Below are 27,926 nucleotides of genomic sequence, written 5' to 3'. Positions count from 1 at the left end.
TATCAAAATACCTTATAAACAGGCGACTAACTGTGTATTCGCCAAAATACGATAAAACATTTATATCAACAACAATTGAATTCATCCTGGTCAAGGTCACTGAAAGTTCTGCAACTTTGCTCTGTTATGAAAGAAACTGTTTCTGTTTTTAATTTTAAAAGAATCGGTTCTCTTTTGCAGTAGAACAGCTGCATGGATTTTAAGATAAGATCAAGTAACAGGGGATTTTTGTCTCTTCATAATTTAGAATTAAGGCGCTCTAAAAGCAATGCAGGGCCATGGACCATCACAAGTAAAAGTACAGCTCTAAATACTGTATTTTCTATGTGATAATACTTCTTGCAATCGCACATTGGAAGGTCAAGATGTATCTAAGTAAACCACAATCATTCTATGACTGAAGTACTTTTTCAAAAACACTTTCTTAATGTCATGTGTTTTAGCTTCAAATTTAAAACAGTCAGTTTATAATTGCTCTAAGGTATGCAGTCATTAAAACTAAAACTAAAAAACTAAGGGAGATCATAAAGTGGTAATGTTGCATCTGTTTTGAGTGTTTGAGTATTTATTTCAGTATTTCACAAGGTTACCACAGTTCTCCGGCCTCGACCCTGCTGGCAGCTTCTTGTTCAATAAGAACTCTGTTACAGTTGGAAGCAGCATTTATTTTTGTGGGATGGACTAAACACCGTCCAATGGCAGCTTTTGAGGCACTAAGGAATAAGGATGCTAAGGATAAATTGCTGGGGGGAGTTCTGTTCACATTTCATCAAGACAGTATGAAGTTTTGACCAAGGGACTTCAGAGTACAGGGGAGAGGTGATTTCCTACTAGCTCAGTTGACCAACACAAACCAGAGGTGAGTTTTAATAGCACGACAGATGACTAGTGAAGGCACATTACGCTCAATACTGAACATTTTTTTAATTAGAAAAAGTTTAATTAGACTGTTTTCAGCCAGGATTTAATTTGGAATTAAATATACTTTAGCATCTCCACACTGTAATTCTTGCCTACTTAACTTCTCATCTTGATGGCAGCGTTGATTCATGTGGTGAGAACATCTCAGCTCCCTTCCTCTTTTAATGATCTAATAGCGCTAAAACTTGTGGTGAGACACACAAAGTGAGAAACTAAAGAGCTTAATTTTTCAGATTTCTGATGTTTACTAATCAGTAGTCATAAATACCATTAATCCACCTATATTCTTCCACAATACATTTTGTGCCTGACTCATATAATAAAGTCAGACTGGCAGCTGACTGTTGACACAGTTTGGAGTCATCTGATGTGAAAGGCCTCTCTGCTTGTGACTGCGATTGGACTCAGTGGTTTTGCAGATCTCAGTACGATGAATGTGAACGCTTGTTTCTTTACATCATGACATCTTCAGCCACATCAAGTTACTTTGTAAAATTTTACGTGCGCCCTTATTTCAGGAGAATGTGGATCAGATAACTTTTCAGGGAACAGTCAACACAGTTCAATCTCACTGATTGTGGAACTTAACCCACGTTTAACTGAGTCGGTATGTTCTTTTTGCTACTTACAGTCACCTTTGATCTGTTTTTCAAACTGTTTCATTATCTTCATTGTTTGTTGGGTTTCAGATTTTATGGATCAAGAAAGCCCCTTGCGTTCACGAGATGATGGAGATGCATCCATCTTCATCGGTCAGGTGCTGATGAGGCTCTATTATGCTGTCACCATGGCGATGTCTCGGGCCCGTCAGAGAGTTGTTCAAGGCATCGTAGTGTTCTCTTTTGTCTTACTGCTCCTCTGGGTGGCCACCTTTTTATACGGAAGCTTCTACTACTCTTACATGCCCAACCCAGCTTTTTCTTCACCTGTGCACTATTACTACAGGTGTGTACATCCTGTCCTGCCCTGCTGTAGTTTCTTCATGTTTTAGTACATCTGTGATCGCTTGGTTGTTGATTTCTCTGTCGCTCACTTGACCATGTTTTTGCCTGCAGGACAGACTGTGAATCACCAGCTTCTTTTTTGTGCTCTTATCCTCTGGCCAACATATCTCTGATGAGAAACAAGAAAAATGTATGTAACTGTATGTGCATGTGTGTGCATCTATCTACTGTATGTATCTGTATGTGTGTTAAACATTAGTCCATTTATGGAAAATATCCCAAAAATATAATTTGCGATGTACATTCAGGTGCTGACATTCGGCCAGGCCTATCGGATCTCTCTGCAGCTAGATATTCCAGATTCCCCGACCAATCAAGAGCTGGGAATGTTTATGATCAAGACAACCTGTTTCTCTCAGGATGGAGGACAAGTTACCTCCTCTGCTCGCTCTGTAAGCTGTACAAATATTTGTGTGCATATGATGTAAAATAGTGGTTAATTACTCGTCACTGCAAACTCCTCTGATTCGCTGTTGCACTGCTGTGTGTTTCTCAGGCAAGACAACTACTGTCCGCCTCCAGCTCTCGCTTTGTGAGTACACCGCTGACGCACAATAACCCCACAACCTAATCAGATCCAGATTAGAGCTGCTTATGCTTGTGCAGAGCTCAACTACAACATAAGGTGATCTCAGGGCTCAGGTGACCAAGATGACAGAGCGAATAAGTGACATGACGACTAATACAGATACAGATACATGATGAGTTCAATTACTTAAACACTGAAGAACAGTACTGTAATCCATGCTTGATCAATGCAAATGTTTTTTTTGTAACTGAACTGCATTCACTTATAAGATTGTAGTTGTATATATTTGTGCATCTTCATATATACTATATTCTTCATATTATTTCAATATTTCAGACTCACACAGAGCCTATTTGAATTTCAGTCAAATCCACTCCCACGGCCTCAGAACTTGTTTTGGTTTATCTGCCATGCAGGACTAAACTCATTAAAAATGGAGTCCACTGAGATCAGCTTTTGTTAGTGTTCATTAAAGGTGAGCACAGACTGTAACCCAATCAGAGTTAGTGAAGTAAAAACTTTAGCTTCCATGGCAGCATCAATTATCCTTTCCTACAAATTCATCACTGAAAACATCTTTCTGGAGATGTGGTATCATACACTTGTAAGGAAAGAGCAGATTCATGAATCCCCAGAAACTGAAAATGTGTCAACTGTATATCCTGGTGATTGTGTTGTTCTGTTGTGGTCAGAGCATGCTGCGGTACCGCTCAGACCTGCTCAGGACTCTGGGAACGCTGCTCTTCCTCCCAGCCTTTCTGACCGGAGCAGCCGAGGAGAAACAAGTGCTGGAGGTGGAGCTCTTCTCAGAGTACATGGACGACCCTGTGAGTCCTTGCTATATATTAGATCCCATTGTTTAAGAGTTTGGAGAACAAGCTGGTATTTTGTCGAACTGAACCTAATAGGTATTTTTTCATGTTCAGTATTCCCCTTCAGTCACAGCTGTCATTGAGATCCTGTCCAACAAGGTCCAGATCTACTCATCTCAGCTGTTCATTCACGCTCATTTCACTGGTATAAGGTGAGAATCACTAAGATGTTTATTTATGTTAGTATGTATGTTCTAGCAGTTTTGTCAAACATCTGATTTTGGTTATATTCTTGGGTGGTTTACTAAACAGACCACAAAGGGTCTGTTGCATCAGGGGGCGAATTGACCAGAGCCTCTGCATGAAGTGACTTAATATAAGCATGTTGGAAAGTCACAGTGCTCAGCTAAAAGACCCAAAACAACTGCAAAGAGATAAGAAACTATTCTAAATAGACACAAAGACACAAGTGGGGAGCCTTATCTATTGAAGGGAGAGATGGTGGGGCCTTTTACTTATCCTTGCAAAAGAGCCCATTGTTTCATAATCCATGGTTAAACTCTTTCAGCAGAACTCAGAGCTGACACTCGGTGACTCAATAATGATAAATGGAGCAATATATTACATTGGAGGAAGAGAAACAAATGTATCCGCAGTAGCCTTGCTGGATCTAAATGCAACAGATGGAAACACAAAACATGTTCTGCTATGAGTAATAGTGACTTTCACGTTTACTTCAGTGGAAAAACTCAAGCTATTTGTTTGAATTAAGCCATAACAAACAATTTAATGGTGAGTTCAGGCATATTCTATGTGGGAACTGTTGAGGGTAATTATAAGAAATCACCTACTGGCACAGATGAGGCCAACTGAGACACAGTGGGGACAAGAAAGAATATTTTCATACCTCCACATCAGCGATGTTCGTTGTCGGAGGCATTATGATTTTGGGTTGTCCGTCCCATGCTTGTGAATTTGATATCTCTCAGGGATAAACTTATTTGATTTTGGGGGACAAAGATCAAAAGTCATTGTGACCTCACCAGACATATTTGTTGACATTACTGAAGTATTCAGACTCTAAATATGACAAAACTTCAAACAAATGTCTAAAATAATTAAATGATAAGTTGATAACATTTTATATCCAAAAGGTCAAAGGTTAACTTAACGGTGACATCAAAATGTTCTGCAAAAACACTTTTATGGCTAATAGTTAACACCATAACTCAGGAACAGAAGGGGAGACTGTGACCATATTTCACATTAAGTCAGATACTGAGTTAGTGACACTAATCTTGGGTGTTCACCTTGAAATTGTGCTGATTGTACAGATCTTCTGTGCTGTTGGGTTGAAGGTGTTTGTGAAGCATCCACCTTTAAGAATTTGTAGCTTCAATGGTTTAAGCATCATCTGCTGTAAATCAGCTTTATTGGCCAAAACCTGCGAACACATTTAAGGATATAAGGATTCTTAATCCTAATAATATGTGTAGTCTTCACTACATATATTATATGAGTCTGGATAGATATGGATGTAAACTGCAACTTGACTGATTGGCGGAGGCATGCAACTACCATGCAGTAATTCTAAAAGGCACCTCATCAAAATACAAGATGTATAATGCTGTTTTTCTCTGTGTCCCCTCTTCAGATACTTGCTGTTCTACTTTCCTGTCGTATCAGCCCTGGTGGGCGTATCCAGTAACTTCATCTTCCTCAGCCTCCTCTTCGTCTTCAGCTACTTGAGGCTGCTGTTGAGAGTGGAATGGAAACCAGACCAGGTGAGAGGCAGCTGGTCCTGTAGACAACACTGCACTCTCTTTAGCTGCACAGCTGCACACTTCATGAGTTTATGTCCAAGTGAGAGTGAACTCTTAGATGTTTCCCTTCAGGTGATGTAGCTCCTTGTTACTTACAGCTCAGAAGAGATGGACTGCTGTCAGAGACGGGGCAGAACACAAGCAACCAGCAAGAGGATGAAAGAGATGGAGCTGAGGGTACAAAGAAATAACACAGACACTATAGCACAGGCACACAGAATTTTAATGTTATTTAAGCTTTCTGCTTCAGTCACTTGGTACTCACAATATGAGTGTGTTGCAGTGTGTTTGACTGCAGGAACAAATTCTTTGACAGGTACTGCAGAGCTGCTGGGTCCCCTCCAGATAAACCCCACAGATCTGAACCGGGAGGAGCCCCATTTGCAATTTGGCAACAGCACAGAGCTGCAGATAAGCAACACACTTGGTCAGGGTGAAATAAATTAATCAGAAGCAGCCTGAGGCCTTTAAAAAAGGAGGGTAGAAAGTGTGGAGAGTGATCCGGATATAGGATGGAGATTTAAGATAGATATTATTCAGAAAGTGTACATCATCTGTGCCCTGTACCATACTGGTGTTTTAGCTTTAAGGGGTGGCACCCTTTGATTGACACATCCGAACAGCCATCACTTGATATATATCTTCAATTTCCAGTGGCTTTTTTTCACTTTGCACTTCATAGCAATTATTTTGTGCTCACTTGTATGGAGATCCAAGGTGTTCAATATTAAGTAAATACATAAACACATGAATAATTGCAGACAACATCTTAAATGTTGTGAGAATTGTGTAAAAACAATAAATAAAGTGTTATTGTGAAAAAAAAAAAAAAAAAAAAAAAAAGCAGTGTTTCGGCTTTAGGTCTCCATAACTTGTGATGAGCACTCGCACAAACATATATTGAAATACTAATTACTAACTGGCTGCAGCTTCTGTTTGGTTTCAGCTGTGAAATGTAAGATTGTGGAGCTGTTTCTTTTACAAGTAACATCAATCACGCTGGCTGAGATGTTACTTTTTTAACCTTCTTTTTAGCTGAACAAAATGTAAAACTCTGATTAAAGCATGAGAGATAACATGTGTGACTTTTTTTTTCACAAAAACATAAAAGTCCATTCAGTTCAACTGCTGCAATAAACCCTCTAAAACGCATTTATTGCTGGTAGGAGGACACCTTACCGTTTGACGCTGTCATTCCTGGATGTCCTTTTGCCCTGCGGCACAGTTGGCCAAACTCCAGCATCCACCTATGAAGCTTTGGAAACTTAGTAACGTCACTGCATGCAAAATGTGGCACCATCAGCAGAGAGAATGAGAGGGATGTAACTAACGGATAGGCACAAGGCTTTGTATCATTGGAAACAGGAGGAAGACAGGTCAGGTAAGTTAGATAAAAATGAGCATTTGAAATTTTATTTTTGCATTTATGTCTTTTTAAGAAAGCTCAGAAATGCTGATGTCGGAATCTGTTTAGACTTTTAAATTCATTTCTTCAAATATATTCAAACTTGTGCATCTCTTGTAAATATTTCCCTGCTGTACAAGCACATTTTGGGTTCATGGAGTAGATTCACCATCTACACTCCACACTGGACTCAGAGATGGACACTTCTGAGGAAAACCATAAAGAGGGGATGAAGATGGAGAACAAGCAAGCAATGGAGAATGACTCTTATGTCAGACTAGCAGATGAGACACACAAATATCTGTCAATCAGTGAAGGACCAGCCAGCAACTGCAGGGGGGTCAGAGGGAGATCCAGACCGAGCCTGCAGTGGACAAAAAGCTTCCCCCCTTACAGTCAGTGCATTGGTGGACTAGGCGAGGACGAAGAGTCGGACGACGAGCTCGATTCAGAATCAAGCATCGCTTGCCAGCATGTGAGTGAGGACAGACATGAAAAAACTCAAGGCACAGACAGAGAAGAAGGCATAGAGCTCACTGCAAGATGTGCAAGGGATGCAGTAAAGGCCAAATGGAAGTCAAGGAGGAAGGAGCGGTTAGGGGGAAGCTATGAGGTTGACACAGACAGATGGGAGAGAGGAAGGTGGAGTGGGAAAAGAAGGGTGGAGGAGGCTAGAAAAGAAAGGGATCATGATGATGAAGAACCGAAAGTCGGTGAAAACAGTGAGGGCAAAAACTGGAGAGGTAGGAACTCCAGTTTTGAGAAAGGGAGGAACAAAGAGGAAGAAGAGAGGAGGACATTCTCGACTTCAGCTGTAGAGGGAGAGAAGAAGAGTGATGGGGAGACTCCTGAGGGGGAGGATGAAGAGGCCGAGGAACTGGCAGGGATGACAGAGGACTCCTCGATACATCAGTGGTCCTCCCCACATCCAATCCTTGCCAAGCTTTTGCACTCCTCCACCATCTCCTCCTGTTCCTCCATCAACTTCTCCTCGGCAGAGAGTGATGATGTTTTCAGCGAGGGAGAGGATGCTGACTCAAAGAGGAAGACATTTAAGAAGGTGAGAACTGCTGACATAAACAAAAGATAGATGGATGCACTTTATATTTTTTCTTTTGTGAAATTTGATATCACAATCTTTACACTGGCATCCCCCTGTGCATTTGGCTACTCTGGGTTCCCATTAAAGTGGCATAAAGCCATATTTCTCAACTGTTTTTTGTACCTGTGGTCTTGGTGATTTGCATGGGCCTGAAAGAGGACTTTGACAGGGTCGGATTTGAATGGCGTTTGCATGCCTGGCTGCTGCAACAGATATGAGAGTAGAGGGTAGCGGACAGTGGGGGGAGGACATGGGAGGACATGCTCATTTTCTCAATCCAGTTTGTTTGCATTGCCAGAGGCTAAACAGCAGACAGTCAGTGTAAGAGTTTTACACATTGAAATCAGCATTGTCACAATATAAAATGTGTGACCAAAATAATAACATTTAGCATGCAAACGTCTGCAATTTGAACGATAATTGTGTAAATATTATAATGCTGACATTATCTTCTAACTGCAAACCTCTCGATTTTTTTAGTTTCCCATTGTCCAGTTGGTTGGAACTGTTTTGTCTATATACAAAGTAGATCATAACTGTTAAGGTTTTTTCTCTTCATAGACAATAGCTGTACATACACTTTAGCTGTGCACATAAAACATAAATAGGCGCTTGCTCTTCTTTTACTGAAACATTTTCAGAGTGTGGTGAGGCTACATGAAATGATTGATCCTGGCTTGTCAAAGAGAGAAATTACATTTGATCAGCACATGCTTTCATCTGAAGAAATGTACAAATGAGGTATGAAGTCAGAACATGCCAGAGAATTAAAGATAAATGTGTAACTGTTATTGCTCCATTGGTGTCTTTCATCACAGCAGATGTTTTGAGTTGTTACAATAGGAAGCAGGTGAAAATAATGCAATCAATGATGGCTGAATATCCTTTAACAGCTTCCGTTTCAATATATTTTCCATGCTGACTCGCTGTCACACTGTCATGACTAACTGGGACGCTTGAACAGACCAAAGCCATTGTTAACACCATTAGTAACATCTGTGTTTTTCCTACTGTAAAGTGGCAAAATAAGATGTGTGACAAAAGCCTATTAAAAAGGGGTGGGAAATGGACAAATTGTAAAATGGGGTCACTGAACATGGAATGCTTTTATTTGTACTTTTGAGAATCAGGCTTGATGAGGATATTTCCTGCCCTGTGCACTCACACAAAGAAGGTCCTGGTTGAACTCTGCTTGCAAGCCACTGGCATGCAGACATTCAGGTTTAAATGAATTGCCTGCAGGTGAATCTTTTTGTCTGTATGTTTTACATCTCGTCACAGATGTAACCTGCCTCTTAAACAGGGCATGCTGGGTCCAGACCCTGAGCACAATATGTCATAGAGAGAAAATGGATGATGATAACTTCTGAACAAATTTAGAATGCAACATACAACAACATAATCTGCTCTTCTTTTATGTCACTCAGAGCCACTCCTGGAAAACCTACCTGACCTTGATGCAATGGCCACTGCGGCATCAGAGCTCCTGGGTCCAGCTGGCTGGACATCAAGGCATGTGTGGTACAGTTCATTCAGAACATGATTCTGAAGCTTTCTACGAGCACACTTGTGAATATGAGACAGTGTCATCCCTAAAATGAACCTTATTTATCCCTTTACTCAGAAACTTTTATCAACAGAATGGCAGCTGTTCTGGGTCAAGAAAATTAGTCAATTTTGTTTTATTAAGCATTTTTAGTGTATACATTGTATTTTAGAACATGTTTCATCAGGTCAAGGATCAATAAGGACAACAATCCTGTCTGTAGACCTAATGTTTCATTTAATACATCATACAACTGAGCAATAAAAAGCCTCTGTGAGGATTCAGGTCACACATAGAATTAACTTCATATCAGGCATTCATGAAAAACATATCAGAGCTTAATATGGTTTAAGTATAGTGATTGGAAGTTTAGTGTTTTGGTTCTTGAAATCAGCTGCTATCCTCATTCAGCTTTCTTCCTCAATGACCATCTGGAAAGACAATAATTTTCTGCTTTGTCCCTGCTTGCTGGTTGCTGGTATCACCAGGAAACTTCCAGCTGAGTAAAGGAGGGGAGGTACTGAAACTGTACAGTGAAGTGGAGGCAAAATGCCTGGACTGCCTGATGGGAGACCCACTGAAACCCTTTGTCCCGCAGTATCATGGCTTGGTCAACCGAGGGGAGCACTGCTACATCTGCCTGGAGGACCTACTGAGCGGTCTGAGGAAGCCTCTTATCATGGACTGCAAGATGGGAGTCAGGTAGGTTTGACCCCTAAATGTGACCAGTCCAGTCCTGATTTTGGAAAGTTTTACTTTTAACTGTATAACTGGGATCAGTGGGGCTGAAAACCTCGATACTTCAGATTAATAAACTCACTATACTGGCTGTAGTGTGTACAACGTATGTCAGGGACAATGTGCACAAGCAAGGGGCAAAGTATGATTTCATCTCATCTTCTTGCTATTGAAATTTGAATTTATTTCTATATTGGCTTGTATACTTAAGCGATTGGAACTGAAATCATTCTTTTCACTGGTAAAAGGTTCCCTTCACTTTTGTCCTTGATTAGACTGGGAGATCAAATAGTGTCCTGCATGAGTATTAGTAATTCAGAAATCAAAAACCGACTGCCTAGTTTTTCAATTATGAACCATTTTCTGTACTTGGTTTAACCTTACATGTACATTTTCTCCCACAGTTCTCAAAGTAGCATTCAGCTGCTTAAGAAGTTTGATCAAATGGTCGAGATTGTCACTCTTTTGCACTTCACACTTTAGGTCCTTTATCAACTCCCAAATTCTGCTTTTATGATTATTTTTGTTGTTTTGTTATGGTTTTTGTCTTATGATGTTATGTTTTTTGAACAATAAAGGTTTTCAGCCAAAACCGACAAACAATTTAACTTTAAAGCGCATTTAATCGCCCGAGCTGTTAATTATACAAAAACATTCATTGGAAGATAGATTGTCACTTGGGCTTTTTGGGGGGAAATTGGCGATGTTCCATTTACAGTCCATCTTCTTGACCATGTTAAAAGGTCCAAAGGTCATTATTAAACTTTGAAACAGCACCTGATTTAAAAATCTCAATTTCAGGTCCATTAATCAGCTACTTGCCTTCTAACTGTCTGAGTGTGACTCTTGACAGTCTAAACACAAACTCTTTGCTCTGTGGCACGGATTGTTCACAAGCCTCCATGACCCTGGTGTGCCCTCAGCTATATGATATATTATCTGGGAGTTTTCTTGCTAGGACATACCAGGAGGAGGAATTGATCAAAGCTCGCACCAAATCCAGCCTGCGGAGCGACATGTACCAGAAGATGGTGAAAATAGACCCATCCACTCTTTCAGCAGAGGAACACGCACAGAAAGGGGTGACCAAGTGGCGCTATCTTCAGTGGAGGGATACAACCAGCTCTACATCCACGATGGGCTTCAGGATAGAGGGTATTATGGTAGGAGAGACGTCCAGTAAGAAATACCTATTTATCTTAAAAATGTTCACTACCTGAATGTGTCTGTACTGTTGTGTTTCTGCTTCTGTGAATCAGACAGAGGATGGCAGTGTTCAGCGGGACTTCAGGAAAATTCAGACTTTAGCTCAGGTCACGGAGGCGTTGCTTTACTTCACCAGGAGTCAGCTGGACATTCTGGTCAGTTCTGTCTGTCATAAAAAGTTAAATTACAATATTTTTCTTTCAAATCCTAGATCAAATTACTATTAAAAACAGATCTAAAAATTGAAAATTAAAAACTTAAAAGACAGAGGAGTCTCAAAAACTGAATACAAACTTGTAGTTGGATCATATTCAGTTTTAAGAAAAGGACGGATGCCTGCTGTGCATATCTAACGAAAGTTATCCGAGTACACAAAACCACCTCAACACACCACACAAGCCATGTCGTTGAAAGCTTTTTGACAAAGATTTAATGAGAAATAAACTAACAACAAGCACGTATGAAGATTAAATTACGCTAAAGATCTGAAAAATTTTAAATAATTTAAAAAATAAAACAAAAACTCAAAGAAGTTTTTACTCATTCTGCTGATTTTCCTCCTTTACTTCCCAAATCTGAGACTTCCTGATATTTCCACTCTCCTCAGTTTATGACATTAATCTTCTACTTTGTTGTAACTGTACCAGATGCAGCTTCTAAACCACAACTGTACTGATGTTTATTCTCAGAAAGCGTACCACTCCAGACTCGTGGACCTGAGTGATGCACTGGAGAAATCCCCATTTTTCAGAACCCATGAGGTTGGTTTATGTTCTCTTGTTTAATTGTGCTTCATCTTGCATTTACTACATGTGAAAAACATTGCTCAGGTTCATCCCATATTCTTACAGTGAATATAATCATATGTTTGACCTGATCAGGTGATTGGCAGCTCACTTCTCTTCGTCCACGACCACAGCAAGGCCAACGTGTGGATGATAGACTTTGGAAAGACAACCTCGCTTCCCGACTCAAAGGAGCTCCAACACAACGTCCTGTGGGCTGAGGGAAGCAGGGAGGACGGCTACCTCATCGGCCTGACGTCCCTCATCACCTCTCTGAGCCAGGCCATCCGTGTGGCCTCCTGGCAGCAGGAGGACAGCTGTGAACAGGAAAAGAGTGTTTCATGAAATACTTTAAAGGTTGTGTTTGGTGGACAAAACAACTGCAGTTACACTTTTTACTGTTGAGGCAACAGGAGGATTTGTTTGGAGGGAATCCGTCTTCACCGGCTGAGAAAGAGGAACGAGGGACTTCAGTGTGCTGTAGCTAAAATCCTTAGAAATGGGATGTGGTTGTCTTGCAGTTGTACATCTGGTATGTGCATACTTTAACAGTAGAGACAGTATTGTGTTACAAATTAAGACCTTTTCTACTTTTCTATTAAAAAAAAACTATCATTAACAAAAGACCTAAAATCCAACATGTGCAGTCCTTATCTGCGAATGACTCCCTCCTTTCATTTGGTTGATTTGGAAGACCTCAAAGAGCTCACTTGTGTTGCGAAACATGCTGAGCTCATTTGTTTACAGCGGAAATGATATCTCATAATGATCATAAAAGAAAACACACACATATATATATATATATATGGTTGAACAGACTATTATTGTATTGTAACAACTCACTTGAGTATTTCCATTTGATGCTATGTTTTACTTCTACTCCGCTACATTTGAAAGGGAAATATTGTACTCCACTACATTTATTTGACAGCTTTAGTTACTTTTCAGATTAATATTTGATACAAAATTAATATAACTTTTAAAATACAACATTGTTAAAAATCAATACCAGTGGTTTCCAACCTTTTTGTCTTCTGCCGTCTTACAAAAAGTAGTGTGTTGTTGGGATCACATTTCAGATGTCTATGGGTTGTTAGCAGCTCCTCCAAACAGGAATTTTTCCCTCTGAACTTTTCTCATGGTTCCCTTTCAATAAATGTTCAAATGATTCGATGTCTCACCAGAAAAAGAAAGAGTAGAGAAAAAGTCCAAAACCTGAAAACAGATTTGTGTATCAGAATCAGTTTGTTTTTAGGGCCCGAGCACCAAAGGTGCGAAAGCCCTATTGTTATTCGTAAAATTATTATTCTTTTTATTCTGAAAGTTTAAATGCATTTTTGGAGGCTTTATCATATTCAAAAACTCATGAAAGTTGATACAAAAATCTCTCCCCGCGAAAAATGTGTTTCAGTAGAGTTGCGAGTGGGCGTGGCCAAATGGCTCGCTAGCGCCCCCTAAACAGATGCCCTACGGCTACATTTACCTACCAGCACGAGATTCGGTGGACACGTGTATCACACCGAGATTTACAAAAAAATTCCTATGCACCATTACGTCAACTCAATCGTAAGTCCGCCATTTTTAATTTAGTCGCCATTTTTGGCAATTCACACATGTTGTACTTTAACAAACTCCTACAGATTTTGTCGACTTGAAATGCATTCTGTGCACTCTTGACATGTTTGGAATTAAAAGTTATCAAAATAATGTGTTTTCGTCGATCGGTGTGCCCGTGGCGTGGTGGCCAAAAAGCGACCCAAAAGTAGCATGTCATCCAAAAAATGATGAGTTTCTAATTTTTTGTCTTGACAAAGGGGGGGGGATCAAACCCCAAACCACTGAGTTGAGAGGCAGCAGCACTAATCACTGCACCATCTATCTTCCCAGGAGATGGACATTTGGCTATTGGCTCATTGCAACCTATAACTCCACCGTACATAAATATTCATTCAAATGCAACCAAAATTGCCACAGACATTCTTTGGATAGTAGATATACATGTTTTCAACAGGGTCTGCAGTGATATTAAATATCTTCCTGTGATGTGTAGTGTATGCAAAACTTTTTCAATTTCTCCAAACGTTTCAACTTCACGAAAAGTTGAATCACCATCAACAGGTGAAATTTCAACCATTAATAGAAACCTTGGTGAAGTAGAATATTTTACCTGTTGAGTTAACCAGACTGTCGGTTGAGTCGCTGGAAGCTCCCAGTGAACTCCGTGAGACACTTCCTCCTGCCTCGTCTCGTCCTCTGGCGCCGAAGATAGTCCAGCGGTCTACGATGCTTACGCCGAGCTGGAAACGACCTCGTGAAGACATGGGTTCAAGCCCCGCCAAGGTAACACACATGGTTCACAGAGGGCGAGTCCCCTTGAGGACATGGTTCACACGCACACACAGAGAGAGAGAGTCCCCCTAAGGGTAAGCCACACTGCTCACAGTTTCACGTTGTACATACAGTCATACCAAACTAAAGGTCAACAACAACACAGACTTTTTTGTCATATGTTGGGACAACATGCTGTATATGCGTGCGAGGGCCCGCATATCACTGCTTGCAGTTTTAATTTTGTTTTTCTTCTCTTTTTTTTTTTTCTCCCAGTAATCACCGGTCTACCACTCGGATATATCTGCTGTCCCTGGATATAAAGTAAATAGTTTAAACTAGCGCCACCTGCAACAGCTACAACAGTAGCATGCTGCTTACACACACGCTGCACTATTTATAATCTGATGTTGTCATATTTAATCATATGCAAGTCAGAGGGACCAAAGCGGTACTTTTACTTTAATACTTTAACTAGGCTACATTTTGCAGCTAATACTTTTGCTTGCAGCCTACAGAGTATTTGTACATTGACGTATTAGTTATTCTGGGCTACTTCCTGTAAAGGATGCGAATACTTCTTCCACCACTGGACGCATCACGTGTTGCAGCGTGGAGAGTCCGGGCTGCTGCACCACTTCAGTTGGAGTCTCATTGCGCCACCAGGTGGCGCCCTATTGTTGTTCGAGTTGGAGCCTGGCACCTCCAATCCCAGAAATAATTAGGGAGGAAGGAGTAGTGTACATTTACATGAGAATTACGACGACAGTGAAAGACATTTTTCGGTAAATATTGCCGGGTTATGTCTGTGAGTGCGGCATGTTGTCCGTGATGAATGTTTGTGCTAACAGCTAGTTAAAGCTAACCTAAACTGCTCACCTGCAAGTGGCAAAAAAAAAAAAAAAAAAAAAGTTGACTGCAGTTCAAAATGTGCAGCCCCGCTCGAGATAACTAACACAGTATCTGGTACTTTTATTTGGAAATGTATTGTGAACGTTTTCCTGGAGGACTGAGCAGCGTCGGGATGGACCGCGTGGCTGTTTTCCAGAGAAGCTATCCCAACCTAGCCGTGGTGACACACGTGTTCAATAGCGGTAAGTTTGATTGATTATATCGATCTGCTCTCACTTTCAGTTAAAGGTTTTCATCGCCTTGTGATCTCATAGTCACGACTGAAACTCAGGGTTGTTGGTTTTTTTTTAATGCACGGAGATAATATAGTAGAAAATGTTGTATATAAAAATAAAAGTATAATTAGCCTCATAATTGGATGAGGCTGCGCCTTGCCGCTGATCAGCCACGTGACTTTTTTTTTTTTTTTTTTACTCACTTGGTTGAAGTTGAGCTGTCAGAGAAGTCAGATGGTGTATTGAGGAAATCACTGGTGTGTTATGATGACTGAAGTCCATCCTGATGCATCCATTAATTCCACCCAATGCCTTCCCTGCCATGAATAATATATATATATATATATATATATATACACTCAAATGAATCAATTAATGTAATTGGAGGATTAACAACACCTGGTCAGGACAGCAGCTACAACACACTATTTGGTTTCAACTCCAAACTTCATGCATTATATACAGCATGATATAAATTAGATGGACAAACTTTATCAAAACGTTTTTCCCAGTACGACGTAATGCATCACCACAACCTGCACACTTCAAACCAACACTGAAAATTAGTAAATCAGAACATCATATATACTATTCATTGTTTTATTATTGTTGTATTTATATTTGCATTATTACTAGACTGCATTTTCGTATTTTTACTCTTTTGAAACCTGTTGATAGGCTTTTAAATAGTGGATAAATTCGTTTAACTTATTTTGCATCGGAGAGGATGTGCGAAACAGTTTTGTTTGTATTTGTATATGTTTTTATTTTTTATAACCAGACGAGTCTTGAAAACAGCTGCTCGTCTTTCGTCCGTAACTATGTACAGCGTCATTACTGCGTGTGTGGTCGGCCGGCGAGCCTTTAATTGGTCAAACACTCCTCGTGCCTGGAGGTCCGTGAAGTTGTTCGCGGGAAGGAAAACCTCCACGTGCGTTAAGCTAGGACACATGCTAACATTAGCTTTACAACTGACGTCAACTCGCTAACGCTCGTAAAGCCTTTTCAGCGGACTGTTTCGTCGCGTTGCGTCGGTCGTGTTCTCCCTTATCGACCGCGGTCTTTTGACGCGAAGTGAACCTGCCCTCTGTTTTTTTTTTTTTTTTTCCGGTGGCCCCGGAAGGGAAAAGCGCGTCAAAGCGGTATTTCCGTCGTCTTCGCCTCACCGCGCTGGAGGAGAAGCTCCTTTTAGCTACGAGCTCGTTAAAGCGCTGCCCAGCGACCGTGTTCGTCTTTGTGTCTCCTCTGACCCGCGTTGGGATGCCGGATGTTCTTCCTCGGCCTCGGCTTTGTGTTTCTTGAAACAGAGAAAACGAAGCCCACATTTATTATTTTACGTCAAGAGCCGTGTTTCTCTCGTTCTTTTCTCTTTTTTTTTTTTTAATCCAACACTGTTGCAGAATATGGCGGACGGCGGTCATTACTACAACGGTAGGTCCTCTCGTTGTCCTCGGTGTCGAGCTCACTTGTTTTCTACTCTTACTGTTTCTTCTTAGACCGAGGAGACTTCATGGTGAAGAGAGAAGTCAGAAGCACTGAATTCATGGTCCAAGGAGGTAACATTATGTCGAGGGCTCTCGAGATTTATGTTACATCATGGACTAAAGTGTTTGCTCTAATGTTTGACTACGACTGATATGTACGTATGTGTATGTATGTATGTATGTGTGTGTGTGTGTGTGTGTGTGTGTGTGTGTGTGTGTGTGTATATATATATATATATAAAAACAAAAACGATCCTGCGAGATGGATTCGTTTCCCTTTTTTTTCTTCTTTTTCTGGGCCTACGAGTTCTGCTTGGTCCTTTTATATATGTGTGTGTGTGTGTGTGTGTGTGTATGTATGTATATTTATATATACACATACATGTGTGTATATGTATGTATATATAATGTATGTATATTTTAGTACCAAAATATTGTTTATAGTTTGAAGACAATACATTGACATTGAATGCTGCGGAAGTTAGTAAGTCAAACTCGTCTAACTCGTCTTAACAAGGTGTTTTGTTCCCTAGTTTATCATGGAGGCTTTTAAAACTTGAACCTACTACCTAAATTGTAATATGTATGTGTATGTGTGTGTGTGTGTATATATATATATATGAATAGATTGGCCAGAGTGGATGAAATGTGAAGGTTTTTTCTTCTAAGTTATACACTTAAATAAAAAAGGAACTCTTTGTGAGCCTATTTAGTATTTTAAAATGTGTCATCATAGTACATTAGCTGAGATTATTCATAATCTGTGTATTTTAATCTTTGTTTGGACTTGTTTTGTTGTTCATTTTACTTGTAATGTGATAATAGTAAAAAAAATACAATCTTATGTAAAGTCAATCAATCAATCCCTAAAAGTACCAACGCTGGTATTCAATCTCAACTTTTGCTCTCTTTCACAGAGCATGATGACAGAACTGCACCGCAGTTTCGCAACCGTAAAGGCAGAGGCTCCCACAAGGGACGGTACGACAGGTCCCGCAGAGACCGTCAACGGGGAAGCCACTCGGGAGGGTTTGGAGGTCCTGGACCACGGTCCAGGCTTGAAGATACTGAAGGAGATGTGACTATGAGTGACAGCTCTCAGGACAACAGCTCCCAGCACAGATTGTAAGTGTTGATACTTTAACTCTCTCATATGTTTGTTTGAATTGAACTCACAGATAAAATAACTTTTAAACAATAATTAACATTAAGTGCAAGACAAATAACTTTAAGATGGAAAAAAACAGTACCATTTCTTTGATGTGGGTCTGTTTCTACTGCTAGGAGAGTAGGAGTGCAAAAACCATGCACTAACCAATGTGAGACGGTTACAGGAAGAGAATCTTGAACGCCTCTGAGCATTTTCAAATTTCACACGATGAAAACCGTTGAGTCTTGTATGAAAAGTACCTTAGGAAAAGAAAGTAAAAGTATGACAGTAAATGTGAGCTGAGCCCAGTGAAGTCATTTTGGTTAATTATTCTAGCTCTGTTGCTGTTTTGTTTGAACTTACTGGTGACTCGTGCTATATAAACAAGTGGATTGTTGTGTTAGTGTTGTTTTTGGTGCTGGTGTGAAAATTAACCAAAATGTCTGAGAACAGCTGTTCAAAAACACTCATTACGACCAAATGCTGTTCAGGAAATGGTTGGGTTTTTTTTGCTGCTTGAAATAGGAAAACCTTTCTGTCAAAACACGCGTTATAGTTAAAAAATATGTATTTAATACTGAATACGAGGTGATTTAAATAAGCTCTGAATCACACTGTATTATTATAAGTGTATTTATCATATCTGCATTGAACTGTGAGCCATGTGTCAAGATACATATTGAACTGTGAACAGTGAAAGGGATGGATAAACACTCAAACTTTTACGCATCCCTGCCTCATGCTTATAATGGGACAGAAAACGACCTCAACTTTTAAGTGCACAATAATATCACTTCACAGTGTACAAATTATATTTGGAGATATTGACCACACATGTAACTATGAAATAAGTTTCCCTCATGCATGATGCAAACACTGGGGTAATGTGATACACATCATTTGTTGAGGCAGCGACAGTTCTTTCCACCATTAAAGGTGGCAATACAGTCATGAAAAATGTGGAAAACGGAAAAAAAGCTTTGCTTTGATGTTTTATGAGGTAGGAAGTGCTTTAAAAATGTGTTAAGCCTTGGCGATAGGAGGGAAGCATTGATTGTAAACCAAAATGTTTGTTCACAACGAAATCACTTTGGAAGCTAAATGATTTCTCCCTGATGTAGACTCGGAGGGAATCTGCCACTTATGCATGCAAATATGTAATGAGAAAAACACAAAGTTTATTCCTAAGACTCACTCATTTTATAAACACCAAAGGCTCCAATATTTCTTGGTCATTGTAAAATACAACCCACACAACACAACGTTTTTGGTATGCAGTAGCTGTGGTAAAGGAACTCAATCTAGGCCCCAGGTCTAAAGTTCCCCAAGTCCTTCAAAAAAAAAAAAAAAAAAAAAAAAAAACACCCAGTTTTTAAAGATGATTGCCTCAATATTGCCTTGTTGTGTCTTCTTTAGCAACCCCTATCCAAGAGCTCCGCGGAAAGGAGATGGACGGTTTGACAGGCGACAAGGCAAAGGGGGAGGCGGCGGGAGAGGAGGAGGAGGCAACGGCGGCTTCAGAGGAGGAGACCGAGGTGGTGGAGGAGGCATAGGTATCGGAGGAGGGAAAAACCGATCTGGCTGGTACAAAGTGACGGTGTGTATCATTACAGTCGCCTCAGAAAAGGACATTAATAAAACGACCTTGTAACTTGTCACAGGTGATCATATTTTGCTTTCTTGTCTGTTTGACAGATACCACACGGAAGAAAATATGAGAAGAAATGGTTATTGACGGCTCTCCAGAACATCTGTTCAGTTCCTTACTCACCTGTACAGGTGATGATCAGCACCGTCTATGATTTCTAATATAACCTTAGATTTTAAACAGCTATTGTATATTTTTCAAGTCTCCCTCCAGTCCCCTTCCAAACACATTGGCGAGCCGAAGATTTTAACTATATCTCTTTCTACTCTGTCTATCCAGTACCATGTTGACCACAACAGGGTCCATTTCTTTGTGGATGATTCCTCTGCTGCTAATGCATTGCACAAATGTTCTCACAAGATCACAGACTCGGATGGTTATAAGGTACGTTTGGGTTATAACTGAAATCTCACTTTTACTGCTGCAGAAATGATTTTAAATGTAATATCCTCAATGATCAGACATGTCAGACTGTCATGTTTAGCTGGCAGACAATTGCTATGTTGTCCTCAAGTTCTTTTCCTGTTTACTTTCACGCCATTTCACAAAACCCTAAATCAATATTTGTTCCACCAGGACGTCTGTATAATCAATGACCATAAACCACACTTGATCTAAAGGTCTGCATTTATGCGGTATGTCTCTAGTTGCTGATCTGTCTTTTGCCATCTGGCATTTGTTTCCTTAAGGTGGAAGTGCATGTCAACAACAGTGCTCCACCGTCCTTCCTGCTGGCTGACCTGAAGCCTGAACACTTGGAGCACCTAAAGGTAAGACGCCGTCTGTGACAAGAGCTGCATTTTGCAACGATGGTCTTCGTCTTAGAAATAATGTGGTTCAAATATCATGTGGTTTCACAGATGAATATGTTTGATTATGGATCAAAATCCTAAAAGTAATGTGGTCTTGATGGTGGAGAGAGTTGAAGTTTGGAGGAACTCTCCGATTTTCTTATAGTGACTGTTTATATTTCACAGCAATGCATGGCAAAACGTTTCGATGGCTCCCAGCAAGCACTGGACTTAAACAACATCCGAACAGACCCAGGTAATTATAGTCTTGTCATTAATTTCACACATGAATGATCCGTATGACATTATGCTGAATGCATAGGATACAGTACATACTAGAATAGTTGTTACAAGTAAATATCTGATTGTTGCTAAATTATAAAATTATTGCGAAACCATTAAATTGTACAATATTTTTATCTGTGTAAAACGGGTATTTAGTCTATTAGTGTTTTAAATAAAAGGTTTCAGCAATTTTTTTTATTCATTTTTATTACACTGAGGATTAAATTGATCGTCTGGTGATTGAATTAAACCTTGCAGAACTTTATTTACTGTCACAGAGAATTACATTCAATTATCTTCCATGTTGGCTCATTTGTTTAGTATTTTATTGCTAATTCTATTTTTTGTGACAGACCTGGTCTCCCAGAACATCGAAGTCATTTTGAACAGGAAGACAAACATGGAAGCTGTCATCAAAGTCATTGAAGAAAACATTCCTGAGGTAACATTTAGACAGTTGTCCTCCTGAAATAAGCAGAGATAATAGTATGATGTACAGTATGGATCAAATTAATCGTGCTCATTAGTCGTCTCTAATCCTTCCAGCTGACCTGCTTGAACCTAAGTAACAACCGTATTCACAAACTGGATGAACTCACTGAATTGGTTACCAAGGTGCCTAACCTGAAGACACTCAACCTTTCCCACAATGAGGTGAGTCTGGCTGCTCAGTTCAGAATGATAATAAGCCGGCATGACTTCAGGTCCTTGGTCAACTTTTTTGCCCTTTTAAAAAGTGTTTATATTTATGAAAATCTCTGTCTGTGTCCAGCTGAAGTCGGACCGGGAGCTGGACAAGGTTAAAGGCCTGAAGCTGGTGGAGCTGTGGCTGAACAGGAACCCTCTGTGTGACCTCTTCAAGGACCAGTCGTCATACATCAGGTCAGTCAGTGAGTTTGGGGGGTGAGAGAAGTTCAGTGGTGGGTCTGACAGGAGTATTTCCTGTGCTACAAAAGCAGATTAATCTTAGCTGTGTTTGTGTGTGTAAATGGCTCTGCAATAACTGAAACCATTTCCCCAGCAGTCGAGGATGAACTGGAGGACTGAGTAGATGACTGGCTTTCACTGTTTAACATGTGTGTGAGAGTGAGAAACATGAATTAATGTGTACTTAATTCATATGAAGGTTCTCAGTTCACTTATAACTGTACCACAGACGTGACCTTATTGCAGACTGCTCCTTTTACTCGTACGGCTACTGAATTTCCAAAACCATCACAGCTAACCCGGATCCCACATCAGGGCCTCAGAGGATGTTCCAAACAGATACATATATCGTCCACTCTTTACAGATCTACCATGCATATGCGTGCATGTACCAATGCACTTAAAGTAACCTACACGTGTACTTGAATACATGCTGTGCACTGTACATTTATGCATTTAGCATCTGTGGAAATTTAAAGAAAATATTTGTGTTTTTGTTTTACGTGTTGCTTCCAAATTGATGATTAATATTTCCTTTCCACCCTGCAAACTAAATATTTCTTACCTCCAAACCTTACATTGTTTCCCTTTCAGCTTGCTTTAAACCTTGTGCAGTTTGAACATCCATCTTCTTTCTGCCCGTTGTTCTGCTTCTCTGTGAGATTTGGTCTCATCTTGGTTTTATGGCTCTCAGAGATGCTCTACCTAGCACTCCCCTGCTTACATCCTGGTTAGTTATCCCATAGCTGCTGTAAAACACCGTCAATCTGCTGACGATATACGAGAAGCACTTTTTTTTTTAGAAAAGAAGTCTTTCAACATGACGCTCCCCTGATACAACTTACTGGGAAATGCTTTCAAAAAGATGATTACAAAAATGATCTTTTGAGCAGTACTGTAAAACAGTGTAGGTTCTGTATTGGAGAGAGGGCAGTCCATTTTCGTCTTGACAAATGTTTGGATGAACCAAAGAAAATCCACAGGCAATGATTCCCCTCCCCTTATTGCACCCTTGCCCACTCGGCTCCCTGTATCAGGCGAGTATGGAAGGCTGGATAGCCCATGACGGGTAAGATCCCACCTCGAAACCCCGGGACAACCTAAGGCAGGCACAGTCACGATTACTCGGCCTCAGTCCCGGTGAGCTCAACCTCACTCAGAGCGTGATGAGAAGAAATTGAAAAGATGGGACTCCATGGGTAAAGCTGTTGGGCTGAGGTGGAGGGGGATGTGTGTCATTATCAATGACCAATGATGAGCCAAAGAGAAAAGACAGTCTGTCTCTTCCACTAAGTCTGATGTCTTTCGCCTAAAACAGGCCTCTGCTTTTCAGTGAAACAAGTGGCAAGGTTGACAAATACCCTTAACTAACTCCGAAGGGAAATATGTCCTGAACTGGAAATCAAAGGTTCAGCTTTGCCTGAAAAATGGCGCATGAACAAACGTGAAACACTTCCTCTTCCAGTTTCTGATGGCTGTGACCAGTACATAAAAAGCTCAAATACGAAGCAGAGAATTATCACTCCAGTTGAATGTTTAAAGATCTTCTACTCCCTCTGCAACCAGAAGCTTGGTCCCAAATTAAGCAAGAAAATGAAAAGTCTACAGCAAGTCTAGTCACCGATGGTACTAGAAGAGCCGGGTCGTCTCTGCAGAGTGACGTATTTAACTGGTAGCTGCTTTGCTTGTGCAGCAGGGGGAACTAGGGGGTGAGTGGTGGGACTGCTGGGTCCAGCTCACTCTGAGGCCTACTGTCCTGTTTGCTCTGCTCTGTTATCAGGTCTTGTTTCTCTGCTGTCAATCATGGGCGCAACAACAACACGCGTAGTCCCATGATGAGCAGTGATTGACTTCTCTTCTGAATGTTAGGCTACTTGTGTCTCTCTTAATTTACGTTTTATTTTTTTTACTCAGGCCCTGTTTTGTTTTTTGGTGATGTAGACTCATCTGTTCCCCAACATCTCGACCAGAGTTTTGGGGGGAACTTAACACAAGACTGGCGGTAACCACCTCTCTCCCAGCGATGCATAACTTCTTTATTTTACTAATTCAGGATGGATGTTTGCTGGTAGTCTGGTAGATGGTGGGACTCTGCATGTTTGTGTGTGTGTGCTTGTGTTGCTTCTCCATGTCAGATCTGTATATGTCTCCATACTGGGGGAGAGGGTGAGTATACCTGCTGGTAAGTACACTTTTGGGTTGGAAAATTCAAAGGGCATGAAAGTGAAGGGAGTATAAGGGTGTGTTTGTTAGTCCTTTTAGTGGATTTACTTGAATACAAGGAGGATTGTGGAACTGGTTGTAGCTACTCTCAACTTTTATGTATCTATACATGAATGTGTTCTCCCTAATGTTCTTCAAATCGTATCAGCTTGAAATTACAACTGAAAGGCACCAAAAGACATTAAATGGATCAGCAGGTGTGCCTACAGTAATAAATATTGTTTATTTGTGTCAGTTTTTTTTTTTGTGATGATAACTTTCCTGCTCTTGGTTTTTGTTTCCGTACCAGTGCTGTGCGGCAGAGGTTTCCCAGACTTCTCAAACTGGTAGGTCTAAACATTTTATCCCCACAATTGCCCTCCCTGTTTTCTTAGGTGTTATCATACTGGCTGACATGGCATCAACATGGCATCAAAATAAATCCAACATGAAGATGTTGTGGGTTCTGGGGAAATATCTTGTAGTTAGACTCTGCTGGCATTGAACCCTTTTTTTTTTTTTTTCAGCCTAATTTTCAAAAGTCATCAGGACAGTGTGTTTGTGAGCCTGAAATAGTTCTGGAATGACATGCACCGCGCCACGTGTTTGCTTTTGGAATAGTTGTGTTTGTCATGATATTAATACAACACGGTATTTTGTAGTGTACATTTTTAATCAAATTACCTTGTAAATTCTGTCTGTTCATGGAATAAATTTTAAATATCGGGAAATGCCAATAAAGCAAAAGAATACAAAGTCAGAAAGGATCACTAATTTCTCTCCTGTAATTTCCTTCATGTGGTTTCTCTTTAGGATGGTCATGACCTCCCTGCGCCCATTGGATTCGATGTGGAAACGCCCACCACTATCCCTCCCTGCAAGGTTAGTTTATATATTGTACTCAAGTGTGTCTGATATTAAATATAGTTTCCTCCCATTAACGTTAATTAAAAAAAAAAAAAAAAAAAAAAAAAATTCACGTGTAGCTTAGCTGCTTCCACTTTTGAAATTTCATGATATTGGTTGTCAATTGAAGCAAACCAACAACAAAAAAAAAATAATAAAAACAATATAAAGGAGGGAGACATGGAAAAACATGGTGGGATACTGCACACATTTTTTATTTTATTTTATCCCATCTTCTAAAGTCATCTTTTCTTAAACACATCTTCCATGTTCCTTAATTTGTGAGTCTCATTCTCTTTATCAGTTGTCCTCAATAAGACTTTTCCTTTTATACACATTAATAATGTTTTAAGCTGCCTTGTCCCCCTGGTTAAAGTCTTAACTTCTGTTTTATCATCCAGGGAAGCTGCTTTGGCTCTGATGAGATCAAGGTTCTCATTCTTCGATTCCTTCAACAGTGAGTTTCTACCTTTTTTAAATTTTAATTAATCTTACAACAGTCAGTAGATCAGTGCCAATTTTCAGGGTTAATTCACTGGTAATATGACCCAAATAGTGACCAGTTAAGCATTAGTTGTTTTTTCCCCACTAATTTAGTTCCAGTAATGGGTTTTGTGGGCAAGAAAGAATCACAGGAACTGAAACGAGGAAACTAACTGCGTGACATGTGACTGTGTTGCAGGTACTACAGTATATATGACTCGGGGGACAGACAGCCACTATTGGACGCTTACCATGATGGAGCATCGTTATCCCTCACAACGCCTTACTCCACCCAGAACCCCTCCAGGTAAGAACACACACAAACACAATCAAAGTATAGCCAACAGCTTTAACACATGAAGGAATGGTGTTGTGGAGATTTTCAGTGTTTCCACTAGTCAAATTTTACTAGGCAGTTCACTGAAAAGATATTTGCGTGGGTCCACCCAACACTGGCTGCTCTTACTGATCCCACTCCTGACACCCCCTTAACTGAGTCACATTGTTTCTACCTGCCCCTCTCCTCTGGTGTTTAGGAGCAGTCTTGGAGAGTATCACAAAGACAGTCGAAACCTGAAGAGGATCAAAGACTCTAGTGAGTTTTTCCTTGTCGAACCCTGTCGATCTGTTCACCTGTCGTTGTGTCTAAATCATTGAGATGTTTAATATTTCTGATTTGAAATGCCTCCTGATGTTTCATTTCTCTGAATCCCGCCTACTTTAGCGATTCGCTTTCGACTGCTGAAACACACACGACTCAATGTTGTGGCTTTCCTCAACGAGCTGCCAAAAACTCAGCACGACATCGCCTCGTTTACAATCGATGTGAACACCTACACGGTGAGTCCATGTTTATTCTGTCGACCAGCACTTGTCGACACCATTTTCCTCTCATTGTGAATTATTTTTCTGTTCTAACTGCAAAAATGTTTTCTGTTTACAGAACACACTACTATCATTCACAGTGAGCGGAGTTTTTAAAGAAGGTGTGTTGTTAAATCATTGTGATTTTATTAATAAAATTGTGTTTTTGTTTTTTTAATTCTTCATCTGCTAAAAAATAAATTTGGTGTTGGTTTTGTTTCTGATTTTCAGTTGTTGTTGATGGTAAAACCAGAGAATCCACAATGGCCTTCTCTCGAGTTTTTGTCACAGTCCCAGCTGGAAATTCTGGGTAAGTCAAGTGAGCTCCCAGAGGTTTATATCATCTTTCTGTTGTCCTTCACATTTTCCCTTTGGGAAATGTTAACCTCATGTTACTTGTTAGCAACAACAGTTGTTAATCAACATCCCTGTCCTTCTGTTGTAAAAGCTACGACTAAAAAGCTGTGTGCACCAATGAGAACAATAATTTATTTTAATGTATTAATTTATTATTTGTGCCTTCTATTGGACTGTTACAGGAGTAGATATAGACAAAAACAAAAAAAAGGAGAGAGAGATGGGGAGGGCAAACGGTATGTTATATGCTACGCATCTTAACACAAAGTCACCTGCACCTGATGACTCCTATAAATAGCTTCATGATTACAACTACCTATAATGTTGGCAATTATAAACCAACTTGTCTTCCCAGAATGTTTCTTAACGGAATCTAAACTAAAATACAATTGAAAATTAGCCAGGTTTGCCAAATAGACCATTTACATAGACATTGTGTAGTAGGTTAAGCACAGGTGATATACATTTCATTAATAATGGCTTCGTGCCATGAAGTGTCTGAGCCAGCAGGCACAACACCAGGACCGTTAAAGTATGTCAGCTAAATGGATTGCAGTTGTTTTTAACGAATCAATCACACTTGTGCTTCTCCTGATGTGATGTGTCAAGAAGGCGTGGATCCCTGCACTTGAAAGTATGTGGCAGATAGACCGAAATGTAAATTGTTCAAACCTCATCCTCTGTCCACCGTTTTCTTCCTGTGGCAGTTTGTGCATCGTCAACGACCAGCTTTTCATCCGGATGGCCACTACAGAGGAGATCCGCCGTGCCTTTGTTGCTCCTGCTCCGACTCCATCTTCCAGCCCCGTGCCCACCCTCACTGCACCACAGCAAGAGATGCTCACAGCCTTCTCGCAGAAGTCGTGCATGAACCTGGAATGGTCACAAAAGTAGGTCTTTTTTTGTTGTTTATTTTTGTACATGTAGTGCGGACAGTGTTGCATATCTTGTATTCATTTATTGTAAAATATCTAAACACTTGTTGTCTGTCGCAGGTGTCTGCAAGACAATGAGTGGGATTTTAACAGAGCCGCACAGATCTTCACTCAGTTGAAGGTAACATGAGTTGGATGAAGTCTCTGAATGTCCATATGCATTAACACATGGGAATACATTGTTGTTATGCCAAGGCCCTGAAACTCCTCTTCTTTTCTCTTTCCAGACGGAAGGCAAGATCCCCGATGTAGCGTTCATAAAATAGAGATAAACATCTGTGAAATAAAATCTGCAGTAATTTTATTTATGGCTTTTGTTTTATCCTTTCTGCTTAGCCCTTTTGTTGTATTAAAAATTAAGTAGATCACGTTTACTTGCTTTGCAGCCAAATGTCAACTTTCTGACTTGAAGTCTGATGTTTTGATATTGCTTTTGAATGTCATTATAACCTTAGATTTGTATAGAAATCACTACACATTTTCATAGGAATAAAGATTTATGGTCAGTGATTTGAATTTGTTCATCTTGATTTCTTGTTTTAAGTTTAAATATATTTGATCACACTGA

At 40.1% G+C, this 27,926-nt stretch overlaps 2 protein-coding genes and 1 pseudogene across 4 annotated transcripts; all 3 read left to right on the top strand.

Annotated features, from left to right (window-relative positions):
- Positions 1–784: 784 nt before the first annotated feature.
- On the top strand, positions 785–5,551 carry LOC138211602 (seipin-like; annotated as a pseudogene).
- Positions 5,533–13,534, top strand: LOC138211746 (inositol-trisphosphate 3-kinase A). Of its 2 annotated transcripts, none has more exons than XM_069171854.1 (8): positions 5,533–6,470; positions 6,635–7,554; positions 9,024–9,108; positions 9,631–9,844; positions 10,839–11,043; positions 11,140–11,241; positions 11,776–11,847; positions 11,968–13,534. In XM_069171854.1, the coding sequence occupies exons 2-8, from the start codon at positions 6,691–6,693 to the stop codon at positions 12,214–12,216; spliced, it is 1,791 nt and encodes a 596-aa protein (XP_069027955.1). In that variant the 5' UTR covers positions 5,533–6,470; positions 6,635–6,690; the 3' UTR covers positions 12,217–13,534. The 2 variants fall into 2 exon arrangements, with proteins under 2 accessions (XP_069027955.1, XP_069027954.1); XM_069171853.1 differs by having other exon boundaries at positions 9,024–9,117.
- Positions 13,535–15,223: 1,689 nt separating this feature from the next.
- nxf1a (nuclear RNA export factor 1a) lies at positions 15,224–27,868 on the top strand. Of its 2 annotated transcripts, XM_069170993.1 has the most exons (22): positions 15,224–15,293; positions 16,823–16,882; positions 17,728–17,935; positions 19,377–19,557; positions 19,656–19,739; positions 19,888–19,992; positions 20,298–20,378; positions 20,586–20,655; positions 21,038–21,126; positions 21,231–21,338; positions 21,457–21,566; positions 24,124–24,160; positions 24,627–24,695; positions 25,121–25,176; positions 25,402–25,509; positions 25,739–25,797; positions 25,927–26,042; positions 26,146–26,188; positions 26,298–26,376; positions 27,131–27,313; positions 27,419–27,479; positions 27,586–27,868. In XM_069170993.1, exons 1-22 carry the CDS (start codon positions 15,224–15,226, stop codon positions 27,622–27,624), a joined length of 2,016 nt encoding a protein of 671 aa, XP_069027094.1. In that variant the 3' UTR covers positions 27,625–27,868. The 2 variants fall into 2 exon arrangements, with proteins under 2 accessions (XP_069027094.1, XP_069027095.1); XM_069170994.1 differs by lacking the exons at positions 15,224–15,293; positions 16,823–16,882 and adding an exon at positions 16,473–16,757.
- Positions 27,869–27,926: the final 58 nt, after the last annotated feature.

Source organism: Embiotoca jacksoni, unplaced genomic scaffold (genome assembly GCF_022577435.1).
Source record: "Embiotoca jacksoni isolate LCO1_2020_lvr unplaced genomic scaffold, fEmbJac1.0.p SCAF_5, whole genome shotgun sequence".
Lineage (NCBI taxonomy): Eukaryota > Metazoa > Chordata > Actinopteri > Embiotocidae > Embiotoca > Embiotoca jacksoni.
Note: the sequence above shows the minus strand (reverse complement) of the source record. Positions and strands in the feature narration are given on the sequence as shown.

What these genes read in the sequence shown, in the direction of transcription:
- LOC138211746 (XM_069171853.1), top strand. Translation starts at nt 6,691, where the DNA reads ATGGACACTTCTGAGGAAAACCATAAAGAGGGGATGAAGATGGAGAAC. An exon ending in AGAGGAAGACATTTAAGAAG is followed by an intron (nt 7,555 to 9,023) that starts GTGAGAACTGCT and finishes TATGTCACTCAG; the next exon opens with AGCCACTCCTGGAAAACCTA. An exon ending in CATTTTTCAGAACCCATGAG is followed by an intron (nt 11,848 to 11,967) that starts GTTGGTTTATGT and finishes TGACCTGATCAG; the next exon opens with GTGATTGGCAGCTCACTTCT.
- nxf1a (XM_069170993.1), top strand. Translation starts at nt 15,224, where the DNA reads ATGGACCGCGTGGCTGTTTTCCAGAGAAGCTATCCCAACCTAGCCGTG. An exon ending in CTGGCTGGTACAAAGTGACG is followed by an intron (nt 19,558 to 19,655) that starts GTGTGTATCATT and finishes TCTGTTTGACAG; the next exon opens with ATACCACACGGAAGAAAATA. An exon ending in GACCAGTCGTCATACATCAG is followed by an intron (nt 21,567 to 24,123) that starts GTCAGTCAGTGA and finishes TTTCCGTACCAG; the next exon opens with TGCTGTGCGGCAGAGGTTTC.